Source organism: Mustela lutreola, chromosome 2 (genome assembly GCF_030435805.1).
Source record: "Mustela lutreola isolate mMusLut2 chromosome 2, mMusLut2.pri, whole genome shotgun sequence".
Classification (NCBI taxonomy): domain Eukaryota; kingdom Metazoa; phylum Chordata; class Mammalia; order Carnivora; family Mustelidae; genus Mustela; species Mustela lutreola.
In genome coordinates, this window is record NC_081291.1 from 216,560,958 (window position 1) to 216,578,584 (window position 17,627).

At 41.0% G+C, this 17,627-nt stretch overlaps 1 protein-coding gene across 2 annotated transcripts in view; it reads left to right on the top strand.

Moving 5' to 3' along the window:
- Nucleotides 1–202: 202 nt before the first annotated feature.
- MORC3 (MORC family CW-type zinc finger 3) overlaps nucleotides 203–17,627 on the top strand; it is a 45,361-nt gene continuing 27,936 nt past the window's right edge. Inside the window, exons 1-6 of one of the 2 annotated variants that reach the window (XM_059164695.1) lie at nucleotides 203–437; nucleotides 10,743–10,815; nucleotides 13,240–13,372; nucleotides 14,738–14,951; nucleotides 15,703–15,851; nucleotides 17,336–17,483. In XM_059164695.1, the coding sequence (XP_059020678.1) occupies nucleotides 399–437; nucleotides 10,743–10,815; nucleotides 13,240–13,372; nucleotides 14,738–14,951; nucleotides 15,703–15,851; nucleotides 17,336–17,483 (756 nt within the window). In that variant the 5' untranslated portion in view covers nucleotides 203–398. Of the gene's footprint in view, nucleotides 438–531; nucleotides 1,222–10,742; nucleotides 10,816–13,239; nucleotides 13,373–14,737; nucleotides 14,952–15,702; nucleotides 15,852–17,335; nucleotides 17,484–17,627 lie in introns of those variants that run through there. The other variant, XM_059164694.1, reaches the window with a different exon arrangement.

Consider the following 17,627-nt stretch of genomic DNA (forward strand, 5'->3'; position numbering starts at 1 on the left):
CGCAATGCACGTGCAGCCGCGTCGCCCGGCCCCAGCGCCCAAGGTCACCTACCCCTCTGGGCCCCAGCGGTCGGCGTGACAGACCCCAAACTCCGGACCCTCAACTTCCCAGGCCCCGTTAGGCCGCCCGCGTCCCTTTCGCGCCCGCCACTCTCACGCATGCGCCCTTCCCCTAGCGGGGCCCAGCGCTTCGAGCCCAGTTCCCCCCGGCTTCAACCAGCCTGGCCATTTACTTGCCCCACACTCTTACAACGGCGCCTGAGGCGGAAGTGGGCGGGCGGGGCAGCCGCGCGCCCCGCCCCGGAAGTGGGCGGGCCTCAGCGGGCTCCACAGTCGTCCCGGCCGCCTCCCAGTCGGGTTGCGGCCGAGGCCGGTCCTGGCTTTGTAGCTCGCTCAAGATGGCGGCGCAGCCACCCAGCGGGATCCGCCTCAGCGCGGTGAGCAGCCGCGAGGGGTGGAGCGGGCCGTGTCCCAGGAGGGCGGGCAGGCGGGCAAGCGAGGGGGGGCCGGCAGTGGGCGGTGGCGACTCGTCGGCGCGGCGGCTGGGGCCGCGGCGGGGCCGGGGGAGGGGGCGGCCATCTCGCTCCCGTCGGCGGAGCGACTCGGCGGCGGACAGGGCCGGGCGGTGCGGGCCGGGCTGCGTTCCGTTTTCTCGGCGCTGGGTTTCTGTTTTGCCCCCCGCGGCTTTGGGGCGGGCCGGGCCCGCGGCCCCTCCTCCCGGCTCTCTCCTGGCTGCCTAGCAGCTGTCGTTCGAGGGCGAGGCCTCCGTGGCCGCACCACCCGTCTCTCGGACCGCGGGGGCCCCTGACCCTTCCCAGCCCGCGGGCCGGCGGGGCGCCCCGGGGCGGGAGGGGGAGGGAACGGGAGCGGCAGTCCGCGACCAGAAATGCCAGGCGGCCTTGACCTCTAGGCGATGGGACGGGGTGAAGCGAGCCGGGACGGGTCTTCCTGATTCGTTCACATTCCTGCCGCTTCCTTCCAGTTGAGCCTTCGGGCCCAGGTCACCAAGTCACTGGCTTCTCCCGTTTTCTCTGGCCTCTCCGTCGTGTCTGTTTCGGGGCGTTCTTGGAAACCCTCCAGCATTTCTTGTATCTGTGAGTCCTGAGTCGTAGGGAGCGGTCACACACAAGAATGAAATTTCACCTCCTAAAATGTGGGCGTGGCTTTCCTGATGATCCTCCGAAAGTTGGTGTTGTGCAGAAGTGTACCTCCTCTTTTGAGGTTGGTGACTCTTGCCAGAGAATGGCTTCCGTAGTCTCGTTAAATGTAACGATCGAGTGGTAATACTATTGCTTTAAAATTGGTGCATTGCCCTCTGACTTCTTCGTTTAATCATTCTTACCCACACCTGGTGTCCTTGGACTTGAACAGTTTTTCCGGTATGGTGAATGTAAAGTGTGTTTGGGTTTATTTTGCATTTCCTTAAAAGTTATTCACATTTAACTTATTAAAAAAAAACACCTATTGTATCCTTTGCCCATTTTTGTATTTTCTCTTAAAGAGATTTTTATTGATCGTTAAGTGTTCTTTACCTATACCGAATAAAGGTCCTTTGGTTACATAACTGGCCTGTTGAATGAGATAATATTTAGTAGTTTGAATATAGAGAGCAACTCTATTCTTTCTTAGCACTGGGTTTAAGTATTGTTTGCCTGTCTTCGACGCTTGGGTGAATCTGGGCATATGTAAGTAAGGCTTTCCAGTTAGCCTCAGGTATTGTAAAGTCTGTCCTCATGTAATTTAAAATATCTTATTCAGTTTAATGCCCAGACCTTCCCCCTCTCAGATTGGGCCACGTTCTGTACCAGAATCCTGTCGTGGGGAAAAGGAGTGAAGGGGTTTTGTCCTCTTTCTGCAAGACGATTTTCTTCTCATTTCCCTGGCTTCTCCAGTGTTGCTGTCTTAAGTTCTCAAGACTGAGGTGATAAAGGGAGCAAACGTAAGAGTCAAAACAGTGTTAAGAGACCGGTATTGTTAGCTGGCTTTCTGGGTGAAGCAGCTGTCCATGTGCGAAATATTCCTTTTGTGGGTAATATGGGCTGTTTGGAACCTCACTGACCGAATCTCCCATCTGCAGCTTCTGGACTGTATCTCCACCCATCTTTTTGCTTTAGGGCAGGAATTGGCAAACTATGGCTTATGGGCCAAATCCAGCCTGCCACCTGTTTTTGTATGGCCCATAAACTAAGAAGGTTTTTTTGTTTTTTTTTTAAAGATTTTATTTATTTGACAGAGATCACAAGTAGGCAGAGAGGTAGGCAGAGAGAGAGAGAGAGGAGGCTCCCCATGGGGCAGAGAGCCTGATGTGGGGCCTCGATCCCAGAACCCTGGGATCATGACCTGAGCTGAAGGCAGCGGCTTTCACCCACTGAACCACCCAAGCATCCCAAGAGTGATTCTTAAACATGATTCTTAAGCAGTTGGAAAAAATCAAAAGAGTATTTTGCAACATATGAAAATTATGTGACATACACATTTCATTTTCCATAAATTTCATTTGACTACAGCTATGCTCACTGTTTGGGTGTAGCTGTCAGATGCTTTCATTAGGAGTCTAGGAATTAATGAGTCTATGCATTTGTCAAAAGTCATAGATCCTAAGACATAAGGGGTGAACCATAATCATGTATGCATATTTTAATTTAGGAGGGCAGGAGATCCAAGGACAGAATGCAGAATGACAGAAACATTTAAATTTTTGCTTTTTGCTTTCCTATCTCTAAGTTAAAATGCTGCTACCGTTTTGTTGTTTTCCGGTAGTCCTGCTGTGGATTGAACTGACCTGTGCGTACTCTTTTCACATCCTCCATCCTGCCAATGCATTTATCTTTTTAGTGGAATTGCTGTATGATTTATCACTCTTATCATTATTCACAAGTGAGCCAACCAGAACTATGATTGCATTTTCTTTGTTGTACAGCGTTTTGTCTTTCTGAGGTTAATAATTGTATTTTGTTTGCTTAGACTTGCTCTTTTATCCAAACTTTCACAGAACTGGAAAATCTTTTCCAGATGTGCTCAAGCACACCCAATATTTTGTCAGTTTTATTGGCTTACTTGTGTTTTGGGGACTTCCCTTTATCATCTTTCTGGAAATTTCCTTCCCCTTTCGTTGTGCCTCCATCCCACATATTCCTCTTTTGGAGCTTACTCCCTTGGCAGGTGCAGTAGACGAGTGACAGAGCATGGGCTCTGGAACCCACCTGCCTGGGTTCAAATCCTGACTGACGAATGGATAAGTAACCTTGGCAAATTATTTACTCTCTCTGTGCCTGAGTTTCTAATCTGAAGGATGGGCGGGCACCTCAAAGGGTGGTTTTAAACATTAAAGGAGCAAATACATATAACAGGTTTGTGCATGCAGTAAGTGCCCAGGAAATATTTGCTGTTTTTGTTCCTGGTAGTGGTGGAGCGCATCCATCCTTCCAAAAACAGGTATAGCTTCTGAGAGCAGAGTACATGGGAAGAAAAAAATTTTGTATCATTTCTTGGAGATATATTGTTTCTTGTCCTTTATATATCATTTAGCTGGATTTGTCATTCTAAATTAAGAATGATTTATCTTAGAAATTTAAAAGCATGCTTTATTGTAGTAGAGTCCTATGTATTGTATTGGGCACTTAGGCTGGAAATTCAAGTTCTTAATAATCTGGAAAATTTTCTCATTTATTTGACATATTTCTTCCCTCTGTTTCTCAGTTTTCTTTTGTCTCCTGTTTTCCTACTTGTTTCTTTTCTGTGAGATTTCCTCCATTTGTTCTCCTTTCTCTTGTTATTTATTTAACCATTATTATTAATAGCCATTATTATTAATAATTAGTCATATTATTAATAATTATACTAATAAATAATAATAATATCTTTTTAAAAAGACCTATTTATTTATTTGAGAGAGAGCGAGCGTGTGCACACAGCAGGGAGAAGGGGGAGAGGGAGGGAGAGAGTCTGAAACAGACTCAGAAATTAGGACTTGAGTGGAAACCAAGAGTCAGACACTTAACCATCTGCGCCAGCCGGGTGCCCCCTGAATGTCTTTTTACAATCTTCCTTGGACAGGGGTGCCTGGCTGACTGAGTCAATGGAGTGTGTGACTATTGATCTCAGGATCGTGAGTTAAAGCCCCACACTGGGTATGGAGCCTACTTATTATATACACACACACACACACACACACTCTCTCTCTCTCTCTCTCTCTCTCTCTCGATCAAGCAGTCATCTCCCCTAGACAAAATATTTGTTATCACTGAGCATATTGATTACAGCATTTTTAAGTTTTCTTTTGCTTGCTGCATGCCGGTGCTTTCTTTGTTCCTTTTTCTTTGTGCTTCTGTCTTAAAATTTTGTAGTAGTCTCAAATGTCTGGAGATGGTTAACCTGCTTACGTTTCCAAGTAAGATGCACAGCTCACTGGACATACATGAGTAGAGCTCCTTTGGAGGGCTTCAGTGTTGGGTGATGAGAAAGATAGTAATCAGTTATGTTTTGTTGGGGGCACTCTATGTCAGTATTTGTAAGAACCTAAAGAATGGAAGCATGGAAGTATTTGAAAATAAAATAGGCTTGTTTAAAGTTAGGTAAAAATTTGTGATGAGCACTGGATGTTGTGTGGAAGTGTTGAATCACTGTATTGTGCACCTGAAAATAATATTACCCAGTATGCTTACTAATTGGAATTTAAATAAAAGCTTCAAAAAATAACTTTAAAAATTTTTAAAGTAATTCTTAAAAAGTGGGATCAACAAAAATAAGATGCTATCCAGAAAGGCCTGGCATAACTGTAAAAGGAGCAGATGGAACTTTTGGAAATCATTCGGTTTTCCAGAGAGGAATTCTACATCTAGTCTCTTGCCATGGCATATATAATTCTGGCTGCTAGCTCTCCTGAAAGCTCAGCTGGGAAAAGGAAATGGGAGTATCACATTGTTCAGTTTGCTGACTTGGTATTTATCTCTTTGTTATTGTAGTAAAATACACTTAACATAAAATTTACCATCTTGACCATTTTTAAGTATTTAATTCAGTACTATTAGATACATTCACTTTGTTGTACAGTCTGCAGAACTCTTTTCATCTTGCAAAACTAAAACTCTATATCTATTAACAAATAATTCTCCATTCTCCCTTCACATAGCCCCTAGCAGCCACCATTCTACTCTCTGTGAATTTGACCACTGTAGGTATGTCATGTAAGTGTAATCATGAATTATTTGTCATTTTGTGACTGGCTTATTTCACTTAGCATAATGTTCTCAGGTGGTTCATCCAGTTGTAGCATATGTCAAGGGATCTTTTCCTTCCGAGGCGGAATACTATTCCCTTGTATGAATATACCACATTTTGTTTTCCCATTCATTGATGGGTATTTATGTGGCTTCCACCTTTTGGGTATTGTGCATAATGGTCCTATGAACAGGGGTGTACAAATAATCTCTTCAAGATCCTGCTTCCATTTCTTCTAAGTATGTACCCAGCAGTGGAATTGCTGGATCATATGACAGTTCTATGTTTAATTTTATAGTACCATGCTAGTAAGTATGAGGTGGTATCTCATTGTGGTTTTGTTTGTATATCCCTAGTGATTAATGATGTTGATCATCTTGTGTTAGTGGCCATTTGTATAGAGTCCTTGGAGAAATAGCCAAGTCCTTTGCCTACTATTTAATTAGGTTTTTAGTCTTTTTGTTGATGTGTGTAGGAGTTCTTCATGTGTTCTGGATATTAACCTCTTATCTGATACTTGATTTGCAGATTTTTTTTTTCCATTCTGTAGATTGCTTTTTCATTCTGTTGATTGTATCCTTTATTTTTTAAAAAGATTGTATTTGTTTATTCATTTATTTATTCGAGAGAGAGTGAGGAGTAGGGTGGGGGTGGGCAGAGAGGAGGAGAAACAGACTCTGCACTGAGCAGGGAATCTCGTTCTGACTCATGACATGATCCAGGGATCCTGGGATCATGACCTGAGCCAAAAGCAGATGACCAACTGACTGAGCCACCCAGGCATCCCAGTTGTATCCTTTAATGTGTAGAAGTTTCAAATTTTGATGCAGTACAATTGATCTTGTTTTGTTTCCTGTACTTTTGGTGTCATATCCAAGAAATAATTGCCAAATCCAGTGTCATGAAACTTTCCCCCTATGCTTTCTTCTAAGAGTTTTAAAAGTTTTTAATTTTTTATGTTAGATCTTTGATCCATTTTAAGGTGTCCTTTTTTTTTCCCCCCCTCTATATGGTGTGGGCAAGAGTATAACTTGAGTCTTTTACATATGGATATCATGGATATCTAGCTTTCCCAGCACTATTTATTGAAGAGACTGTCTTTTTCTTATTGAATGGTCTTGACACCCTTGTGGAAAATCATTTGGCCATATATGTGAGGGTTTATTTCCGGACTATTTGCTGACTTGCTTTTAACCCATCTGTTTTCGTTGTTCCTGAGCCTGCCACCATCTCTTTCTCCCAAGAACAGACCCTCCAGTTTTCTGCCTGCTTGCTTAGAGTAGTTGCAGGGTGAAAGAAAAAACTGGGGAGGAGGGGGGAATCTTTCTTGCTTCTTTAAGGACTTTGAAGCTATCTTGTTTTCATACAACCTCTAGAACCTTTGACTTTGGAGGCACAAAAATCTAATTCCTAAGGCTTTGTGGAGTTCTGCCAAGGTTCCTGGTCTGCTGCTTGTTGTTTCTCATCTCTTCATAGTTTTCAGACTCAGCTCTTTACAGGCTGTTGAATGAGTTTGAAATGCCCGAATTCCGAACCCCCCCCCCCCCCCAAAGACGACCACCAGAGTCCACAGTCAAAGCCAAACAGCAAGGTTCGTTTATAACGGGTTCGAACCCGGACTTCCGCGCACTCGTTACCGGTGACGCTAAGAGGTGCCGAGCTCGGGATCACAACACCTTTTATACACTATTTTTGGGGAGGCAGGGACTTAGCATACATCATAGTATCTTGTAACAGATCGCCACATACCGCCAGAAAATCATAAAGCAACTCTATAATATGACTGGCGCGCTACAGAGCTGGAAAAGGCTGGGACCAGATTATTGGTTAGATCAAAAGGCTGTCATTCTTCATATTGCTTAGTTGGCGCTGCTAGGGTATGTGTCACCTCAGGATTGGCCGGGGTCTCCCTGTCAAGCTGCGGGGTGCCAAATGGTTATTATCTCTTGCACCAGAGCTGGGTAGGGGGTCCGGGAGCAGTCATTCTGTCACGTCCAATTCTGGATGGGGGTTTCTCTGCCACCAAATGACTGTTATCTCTTGGCCCAGAGCTGGGTGGGGGGTCCGGAGCGGCCATTCTGTCAGGTTCAATTCTGGGCAGGGGATGTGTGGTTACAGAGTGTCCATAGAAAGTCTGCTGGTATTTTTCCATCTCCTCATGGGTTAGCAAGCGAAGGTACAGAAGCAGAAATAGCGGTAATGGTCATAATTTTATTCCCTAAGCTTCTCAAGTTGTCATATCTGTGCTTTCCAGTTTCCAAACTACTGACTACCTTATCTACTATTATCCATCACTTCTCTGATTGCTTTTGTTCTGGTTTATTCTCCCCCAGGCCCTGCCCCCACCCCCGCCCCCATTAAAAAGCAGTTTCAGGCAGGAGCACAGGTAAACACTCCCATATGTTCAAGCTTCCAAAAAAGTTTTATATTTATCTGGTTTTTTAAATGTATGACTATTGATTCTAAAAGTTATATTCTTTTTAAAAAATATATTATTTATTTATTTGGCAGACAGAGATTACAAGTAGGCAGAGAGGCAGGCAGGACCCTGGGATCATGACCTGAGCCTAAGGCAGAAGCTCAACCCACTGAGCCACCCAGGTGCCCCTAAAAGTTGTATTAATTCTTTAAAAAATCTGTGTGTAGTCTTCAGAGCATCTCATTTTTGTGTGTGTTTCCTAAATTTTGGTGGTGGGAAGTGACGTCTAATACTACTGAATCTTGTTTGCTAACATTTTCTCCTGGTGGATTGTTCCCTTAAATGATTTTTCCCTTAGTTTAGATTTTGTGCTCAAATAGTCGCCCAAATAATGACTTAAGGGAATCCTCTGCGGTCTGGTTGAGGCTGTGATCTTCATAGTGTTTCTGCAAGTTATATAAATTGATAGAACTTCACCCAAGTGAAGGCATGCCCTTTTTTACAGAGCTGCTTGTTACGCCTTTTTTTTTTTTTTTTTTTTTAAAGCATCTAGACCAAAACAGACTAACTTCCCGTTAGACAGGTTCCTGCTGCCCCCAGCTTCTTATTGAGGGTGAGGCGGGGTAGTTACTTCCAAATCTCCTATCCCTGAGTCACCATTAAAACCAAAACCTTTTAAAAACAAAACAAAACAACAGCAGCAAAACAAACCTTTGTACTCCATTTAAGCACCTCACCCATTGTCCTTTATCTTCAAATCTAGTTTTTGTAGTTAATTCTTTCTTTACTCAAAGCCCTTAAAGATTTTCCTTTTAAAAAAAATTTTTTTTAAGATTACTTTTTTATTTGGGGAGGGGGGGGAAGAAAGCACACAGGACTGGGGTGAGGGGCAGAGAGGGAGAAGCAGACTCTCTGCTGAGCAGGGAGACTGTTGCTGCTCCTTTCTGGAACTCTGGGTTCATAATCTGAGCTGAAGGCAGATGCCCAACTGACTGAGCCACCCAGGCCTCCCCTTCCTTAATTTTTATTTTTTTTGTGAGCTCAGTTGTGCCTTTAAGGAATACTAAAAAGCACACACACACAGTGCTTATTATGTTCTGGTTGGTCTTCTAAGCATTTACAAATATTAACTCATTTAATATTCTTAATACCCTGGTAAGCTGATATGCTTATTATCCTCATTTTTATAGATGACAGAACTTGAGGCACTGAGATTAAGCTTCTTGCTCAAGGTCACACACTTGGTTAAACATACTGTGCTTCGCATGTATGTGTTTGTGTGTCTATCTGTCTATGTGTTATGTGTTTATGTGTCTATGTATTACTGCTTTGACCAGTCAAGGGTGTTTCCCTCCACAGCTAGTGGTGTGTTCTAAAGATGAGAATTCAGAATAGTCGAAAAAGCCACTGTTTACCATTCACTTATTTCTTACTGATGCCTTCTTTGCTTTGCTCTCCCTGGGTTCTTACTCAAGAACAGTGTGTACCATGTCAATTTGGAATTGATATACAGGATGAAGACATTAAATGAAAATTGACATTCCCACTACCACATTCTGCCAATACATCTAAAATTCAAAATACCCCATTCCAGTTCCAGATTTCACAGCTAACAGAAATGCATAAAATAGAGCAAAGACAGATATTCTAAGAGTGTCTTCTTTGGTAGTCAGAAGTTTCACACTCCAAAGCCATGCCTCCATTGTAAAATTTGTAACAGGTGAGGAGTATGCCATTCTATAAATGGTAGCGTGATAATTATGCAGAGGCCGGCAGCTGGGACATAAAGAGCCTCCCGATGGCTGACCCCTGGCACCGTCACAGGTAGATTAACTTTGAGAAAAGCCTCTGGTGCAAGATGAAGATCTGGAAATTGGTTTTTATTTAAAAACTTTGTAACATATGCTGTAGAAAGGCTGAATTACTTCCTATTTATTACACAAATGTGTGCCATACTCCAGTTTGAAGACTGCTTTTCTACGAATTTCATTTCTCACATGTGCCTTTCAGTCTAATGGTGAATGAATGCTTGGGAATTGTCTAAAACCAAATGTGGACAGAGAAAAAACAGACCTCTTTCTGACACCTTGTGGCAGCAATAGAGCACTACAAACACAGTTGGTTTCATTTGTGATCTCATCACATACCCAGGGCTTGTCACATTAAATACTTAAAAGTGCCTCCTCTCTTTTTTTCCTTAAATATAAGATAATCTGTTAAAAATGAACACAAAATCCCCATTGCATGGAAATTCTCTTTAATGGAAAATTTCAAGCCTCAGCCTTTGAAGGCCACTTGGACGTTTTTATGCATTTGATATCTATACTCAGAAATTTAGGGAGTTCCCTATAGAATGAAGTTGATTGGCATAGTCATTCATACTGTATAACTGTGAATAAAATAAGACCTAAAATCCTTGGGTTTAAACTTTTATTTGACATTGTGTAATGGGTTGATAGATGTCTATTACTCCATTGCGAAGGTTTAATTATAATGCACTGGGAGTAAATAATATAAAAAAGATCAAATACTGACGTTCCATGAGACCACTAGAAAAGCCTTTTGATTAATAAGTGAAGCTATGTTTATTAAGCCTAATGCATTCAGGAAAAAACACCCCCTTGGCAAAAATCTTAGTTGTGTCTCACAGTAATTTTGAGGTAGGCCTTGCAGGCTGGGTAACTTTCTGACTGGGTAGTTTGTAATATGGCTTTGGATTGGTGGACCCAAGGAGGCAAGGTTTTGAAGCAGGTGTTGATGAGTAAACTATTTAGTTCTTAGCCTTCTAAGAACCTTACCTTCGAGGTTGTTTCTTCCCGGTATATCCTGAAGCAAGCAGCTATTATTTTTGCTTGGTCTCAGTGTTGTTTATTTTATTTTTTACTATTTTTATTTCTTTTAAAGATTTTAAAATAATGTCCACACCCAACGTGGGGCTTAAACTCCACAACCCCGAGATCAAGAGTCACAGGCTCTACTGACTGAGCCAGCCAGCCAGGTGCCCTGGTGTTGTTTATTTAATACAGGAACAGAAAATTATACTGGTTTCAGTTCTTAAAAGTAAGACTTGAATTAATTTATGTGAATCATTGGTTTGTTTCAGCTTTGCCCGAAGTTTTTACATACAAATTCTACTAGTCACACTTGGCCATTCAGTGCAGTTGCTGAATTAATAGGTATGTAAAATTGAAATTTCATGTATAATCTGTTGCTTGCAATTGAAGTTTTAAAAAACTTTTCATTGAAAAATAATATGCATATAAGCTGTTTAATAAAACATGTATTTTGAATGATACCATCGGTAAGGTTTATCTAGCATAACAGCTATTCAAGTAGATGTCAAATTAATTATGCTCAACCTTCTCTCTACTATTATTTTGCCAAATTCATAAAACATTTATGTTGAAAATAGTTTTATTCTGATTATAAAAGAAACTGATCTATTGTAAAAATAGGAATTGTGGTTTGTTTTTTTTGTTTTGTTTTTAAAGATTTTATTTATTTATTTGACAGACAGAGATCACAAATAGGCAGAGAGGCAGGTGGGGTGGGAGGGGTAGCAGGCTCCCTGCCAAGCAGAGAGCCCAGTGCGGGGCTCCGTCCCAGGACCCTGAGATCATGACCCAAGCTGAAGGCAGAGGCTATAACCCCACTGAGCCACTCAGGCGCCCAGGAATTGTGTTTTTTAATAGTTGAAAAGTACATGTAACAGACTTTTTTTCCCCTGAGGTTAGCAAGTAAGGAGGTTAATGTTACATTAGATTTGTGATAATACATTTTTTGTTTCCTCCGATAAAATGATTAGATATAGAATTGTGTTTTAATAGTGTTTCAGTGAACATGAGAAGAGGCAGAGTTGTGATCAGATTTGCATAATGGGTCATGATTTTTTCCCCTCTGGCATGTGATTTTTTTTTTTTTAATAAAGATTTAGTTTATTTGAGAGAGAGCTGGGGGAGGGGCAGAGTGAGAGGAAGTGGACTCCCCACTGAGGGCCAAGCCAGAGGTGGATTTGAAGGCCAGGACTCAAGATCTTGACCCGAGCCAAGAGTCAGTCTCTTAACTGACTGAGGTGCCCAAGCACCCCTGATTTTTTTTTTTTAAGCGTGTGTTTGAGAAACACGTAATAAAGGAAAGTATATCCTTGGGAATTCTTGGAAATACGTTAGATTCTTTGTCAAGAAAGGGTTCTCGGGGCACCTGGTTGGCTCAGTGGGTTAAAGCCTCTGCCTTCAACTCGGGTCATGATCCCAGGGTCCTGGGATCGAGCCCCATATCGGGCTCTCTGCTTGGCGGGGAGCCTGCTTCCCCACCCCCCTCTCTGCCTGCCTCTCTGCCTACTTGTGATCTGTCAAATAAATAAATAATAAAATCTTTAAAAAAAAAAAAAAAAAGAAAGGGTTCTCTATCTTAGAACCCTTAGAAGAGAAAAAAAAGAAAAAACTTTTGAGCACCCTTCTTTTCTTTGGCATAGTTAGATTTTCCAAAGTCTCCCAGCTAATATGTGCTGTTCAGCTGGTTTTTTAAAAACCCATAAGTTTTTTAAAAAAACTGCAGCTCTTCAGAGCCCTTCTTTTTTTATGACAATCCAGAGGACCCACCCAAGCTGGGACTGTTCATTCAGGTCTAGTGATTGTCTGGCTTTGGGGTAGAGCAGCTGAAAGTCATGGTGCTCTTTGTGCTTTATCAAATATAAGTGAAACATCACTTTTCCAGATGATTTTAATTCTAGACTGCTTTATGGAAGATGATTTTAATTCTAAAAAGATTTAGTTTCTAAACTAAAAGATTCTAAAAAGATTATTTTAATTCTAGACTGCCTTATGGAAGGATAGTTTGAGAACCGTTGTTTATGTTTAATCATAAAGACTTCAAAATATACCTCAGCAAGTATTTTTAGTCAATTAAGGATATTCAAGTAGAACTTAATTCACAAGCTGATGTTATTTGCTGCTTCTGTTGACATTTTTTTCATTTTTTGTAGTTTTTTTTAATGTGTTCCTTCCTACTTATCTATTCTGAGACAAACAAGGAAGCTAAGCAAGAGTGTTACATGGGGATCTGTACAGAGATCATAGAAATGTAAAAGCCACCAGAAACTTTGGTTAGATTGGAAAGGGCCACAATTTGAAGAACTGTGTAGAAGGTAAACCTTCATGTGTGTATCCAGCTTAGCAGAGAACAGGACTGCTTTCTCATTTATTCAGTGACTGCATTGCATGCCCTCAGTGTCAGCTTGTGCGTAGTGCTAGTTGACGCTCAGTTCTCAGTTTCTCTCTCTCCATAGCCAGGCCGGTTCTTTGGGCAGAAGAAAACCTCCCTGTCTTGATCATCTCCTTGGTACAGTCACTCTTCTTGTTTGTAGTTTTTCAGTGTAGTGGGCACCAGTGTAACAAATGGAGGGCTTTGGAAAGGGCTAATTCTGTAACGATCAGTGAATGATGTATATAGCAAGATACAGTTTAGTTTCAGGTTTTCAAGTCTTAGGGGTTCCTATACATGTCATTTTTAAAAAAATATGTTGCTTGTTAAAGGATTGTACTGAACTAATTAAATCTTTAAAATGCAAATCAAAATTTCTCAAAACTTTTGTTTCCCAGATAATGCTTATGATCCTGATGTGAATGCTAAACAGATATGGATTGACAAAACAGTGATAAATGACCATATATGCTTGACATTCACTGATAATGGGAATGGTATGACTTCAGATAAGTTACATAAAATGCTAAGGTATGTAGAAGTGTCACATTTCTTTCTTTTTCTTTTTCTTTTTTCTTTTCTTTTTTTAATTTTATTTGAGAGAGAGAGAGCCTGAGCAGGGTGAAGGACAGAGGGAGAGGCAGGCTTCCCACTGAGCAGGGAGCCCTACCTGGGGCTCAGGCCTGAGTCAAAGGCAGCTGCTTAACTGACTGAGCCACCTAGGTGCCCCAAAAGTGTCACATTTTTTTTTCTTTTCTTTCTTTCTTAATTTTTTTGTTTTTTTTTAAGGTTTTGTTTATTATTTGACAGAGAGAAATAGTGAGAGAGGAAACACAAGCAGGGGGAGTGGGAGAGGGAGAAGCAGGCTTCCTACTGAGCAGGGAGCCGGATGCAGGACTGGATCCCAGGACTCTGGGATCATGACCTGAGCCAAAGGCAGAGGCTTAATGACTGAGCCACCCAGGTGCCCAAAAGTGTCACATTTCTTAAAAACATTGCTTTTACCCAGTTCAGGGGTTTCATGTGTCATACTTATTGCCCATACTTTCTGTGTTTTAAACATGATATGCCATACCCACAACCCACTCTGTTTCCTTCCTTAAGTCTTCCCCATTTCCTACTGCTATGTGATTATTAGACAGTCCCTGCCATTCTCACCCCCTCCTGTGTGACTTACCTAAAATTCCACCATTCCTTTAGAGTCTTAGTGCACTGGTAGTGGTTATTTATACCGTAGTGTTAATTGGTTCTAACCAGTATCTCCAGTAAAATGCCACTTTTGGTAGGGAGTCATTTTAAAGGGATTCAGAGGTTAAGGAAGGAAGCAAGATAAAACAGTCATAAAGCCTCTAATGTCACAGAATAGGATGTCAGTATGAAGCCAAATGTGCCTGAAAAGGAAACCAAGGTACCTAGTGTAGATATAGGGTAGAGAAAATGTGGCAGCAGAGTCCTTTGTACTTTCCCTTAAATACTTGTTATTCTGCCAGAAGCTTGATGCCGTTAGTAATCATACTATAATAGGCTTGCTGAGATCGAGGGAGTTGTTCACATGTAGAAGAAATTTCATGGGTGAAATCTCAAGAGTCCCAGGATCCCAAATGAGAACTTAGTCGTTTTGGCAGTGCGTGCCAGACAATGAGCTCCTGTTCTAGTGTGTCATTCTCATACCCTACAATGCAGATTTAGTTTTCATTTCAGAAATGGAGAAACACGTCAAAATAGGTTAAAAGTAATATGCCTAAGATTATGTAACTAGAGAGGATGAAGCTAACATTTATACCCAGGCTTTTTACTTGATATTATAATTTTGGAATTTAAAAAAAATGAAGAATATATATATTTTAAAAATCTCTCTCTCTCTCTCTCTCTCTCTCTCTTTTTTTTCCTTTTTAGCTTTGGCTTCAGTGACAAAGTCACCATGAATGGTCATGTCCCAGTTGGATTGTATGGGAATGGCTTCAAGTCAGGTTCTATGCGTTTGGGTAGAGATGCAATCGTGTTTACCAAAAATGGAGAAAGCATGAGTGTGGGCTTCTTGTCTCAGACCTACTTGGAAGTCATAAAAGCAGAACATGTTGTTGTCCCAATAGTGGCGTTCAACAAACACCATATCCTTTTGATTTGCAAATAGAAACTGGGGAGAAACTCTGAAGAAATACTCTGAACCATTCCTTCCTTTTGCGCTCCTTCAGATTCTCGTTTTTTAATCAGTTTCCGTGATAGCTCTTGTTCCTACCCATTGTCTCTTACATCTCTGGCTAAGCCTTTTTCCCTTTCTTCTTTTGGAATTGTGCCATGGAAACCCTTAAGGTAAGGTAGTTGCTTTTTGTGTTCAGCTCCCTGTAGCTCTCCCCTTTATTTCAGTCCTACTATGTCTAAAAAGATGTGTGGTCTGCTTCGAAATTTTTCCTAAGCCCATGAAAAGCAAGATATCTTTAGGAAAACAGTTTCTGTGTTTTTTTATAAATACATTCAGATATTAGGAACCATTAAATTAGGAATCATAATAAACTTACTTATACTTCATCTTCCTTGGTGTTTATCTGAAATCAAACTGCAGTTTTAAGATTTTTTATTTATTTATTTGACAGACAGAGACCACAAGTAGGCAGAGAGAGAGAAGGAAGCAGGCTCCCTGCTTGAGCAGAGAGCCCGATGCGGGGCTCGATCCCAGGACCCTGGGATCATGACCTGAGCCGAAGGCAGAGGCTTTAACCCACTGAGCCACCCAGGCACCCCAAACTGCAGTTTTAAAACTAAGAAATTAATTTAGGAAAAAGTTATCTGTTACTGTTTAAGTTTCCGTATTGCAATCATAAGAAGTATGTTGTTGGTCTAAGTCTTTAACTTAAGATATACGACAGATGATAAATTTAGCAGAATCAAAAGCAAGCCTTGCAGCAATTCTGGAACATTCTCTGTTTTCTACGGAACAGAAATTACTGGCGGAACTTGATGCTATTATGGGTAAGAAGGGGACGAGGATCATCATTTGGAACCTTAGAAGGTAAATGTGGAACTCAGCGAGTGGTTTCTCATTTGGGAAGGAAATTGCTTGTGCAGGAATGGTCTTATTACATTTATCCATTGTCACAAGGAGTAGAAATACACTGGAAGGTACTCAGTTTTTGGCATAGGTAACAATTTGTCTTTTCCAAGAGTGTTTTATCGATGCCACTTTGGCTTCAGTTCGAGATAATTTCATATTATTAAAACTAAATTTCCTAGCCCTGCCATTCAGTATCTGTAGAGCTCAATTCTCACTTTCTGCTATTCTACCCCTCCTCAAAAAGAAAAGGGAAGAAAATATCCCAGCTAATAAGCCCTAACTTGTATAAGTTAGGAAGAGAAATCTTTATCGGTTACTTAAAGCTAAGCATAATTTAACAACTAGTGAGAAAAGTAAAGTAGGTGAGACCTCTGTATTGCATAAAATTGTAGTCCTTTATCCTTGTGAAGATAAAATCATTTGCAAATAAGGTTTTTTAAAAACTTAGGATAAATGTATAATACTGAGATATTTAGACACAAAGAATGATAGGAATACAGCACAAATTGAGTGGTAAGCCTTAAATACTAAAAATCTTTTCTGATCTATGTTCCCTTTTTTCCCTTGCTTTGCTGCCATGCCCCTCCCATCCTCACTCCCCTCTTTTTTAAATTTACATATTTTATTTTGAGATATCTGTAGATTTATAGGCACAAGTCTCATGCATTGTTTATCCAGTTTCCCCCAGTGGCAGCATCTTGCGAAACTGTAGTACAGTGGTGTTGATACCGACATTGACAGAGTCAAGAGACAGGACATTTTCATCACCCGTGATCCCTCATGTTGGCCTTTTATATCCATACCTCCTCCTTCCTAATCCCGACCACCTCTAACATCATCTCCATTTCTGTAACTCAGCATTTTAAGAATGTTATATGAATAGAATCCTACAGTGTGAAAGCTTTTGGGATTGGCTTTTTTCATTCATCGTATTTCTCTGGAGATTCATCTGGGTTCCTATGTGTGTCAGCAGTTTGCTTCCTTGTCCTTGCTGAGTAGTAGTGTATGGATGGATGGACCATCGTCGTGTGTTTAGCCATTCACCAGTTAAAGCGCATCTTTATGCTTTTTTTTTTTTTATCATTTTGGATTTTTATCATTTTGAGTTACTGCAAATGAAGCTGTAAATATTTGTGTACAGGTTTTTCTGGAAATAAAATCTTCTCTTTTTCTAAGAGTGTAATTGCTGGGTCATATGGTAGTTGCCTGTTTGGTTTTTTAAGAATGTTTTTCACAGTGGCTCTACCATTTGACTTCCCGCCAGCAATGTGTGAATGTATACAGTTTTTCTGCATCTTCCTGGGTTTTTCTTTTGTTTTTCCCTTCCTTGCTTTTGTCTCTCCCCTCCCCCAACCAGAATGGCTAAGTGTTTAGTTTTGTTAATGATTTGCTTATCTTCTGTGAAGTTATAATTTCGCTCTTTCAAAAAATTGTTTTTATAGCTACAAAAATGCAACAGAATTTGATTTTGATAAGGATAAATATGACATCAGAATTCCTGAAGATTTAGATGAGACAACAGGGAAGAAAGGGTACAAGAAGCAAGAGAGGATGGACCAGATTGCTCCTGAGAGTGACTATTCCCTAAGGGTATGTGTTCGGCTCTCTTTCTGGACACAAGAATATCATCAAACAGTGGATCTCTAAGTAAAAGTATCGCAGACAGGAACCAATTTATTTAACTTTACATGAGCACACTGATGGTTTTATTTGCTCAGAAAACAGTTTTTTTAA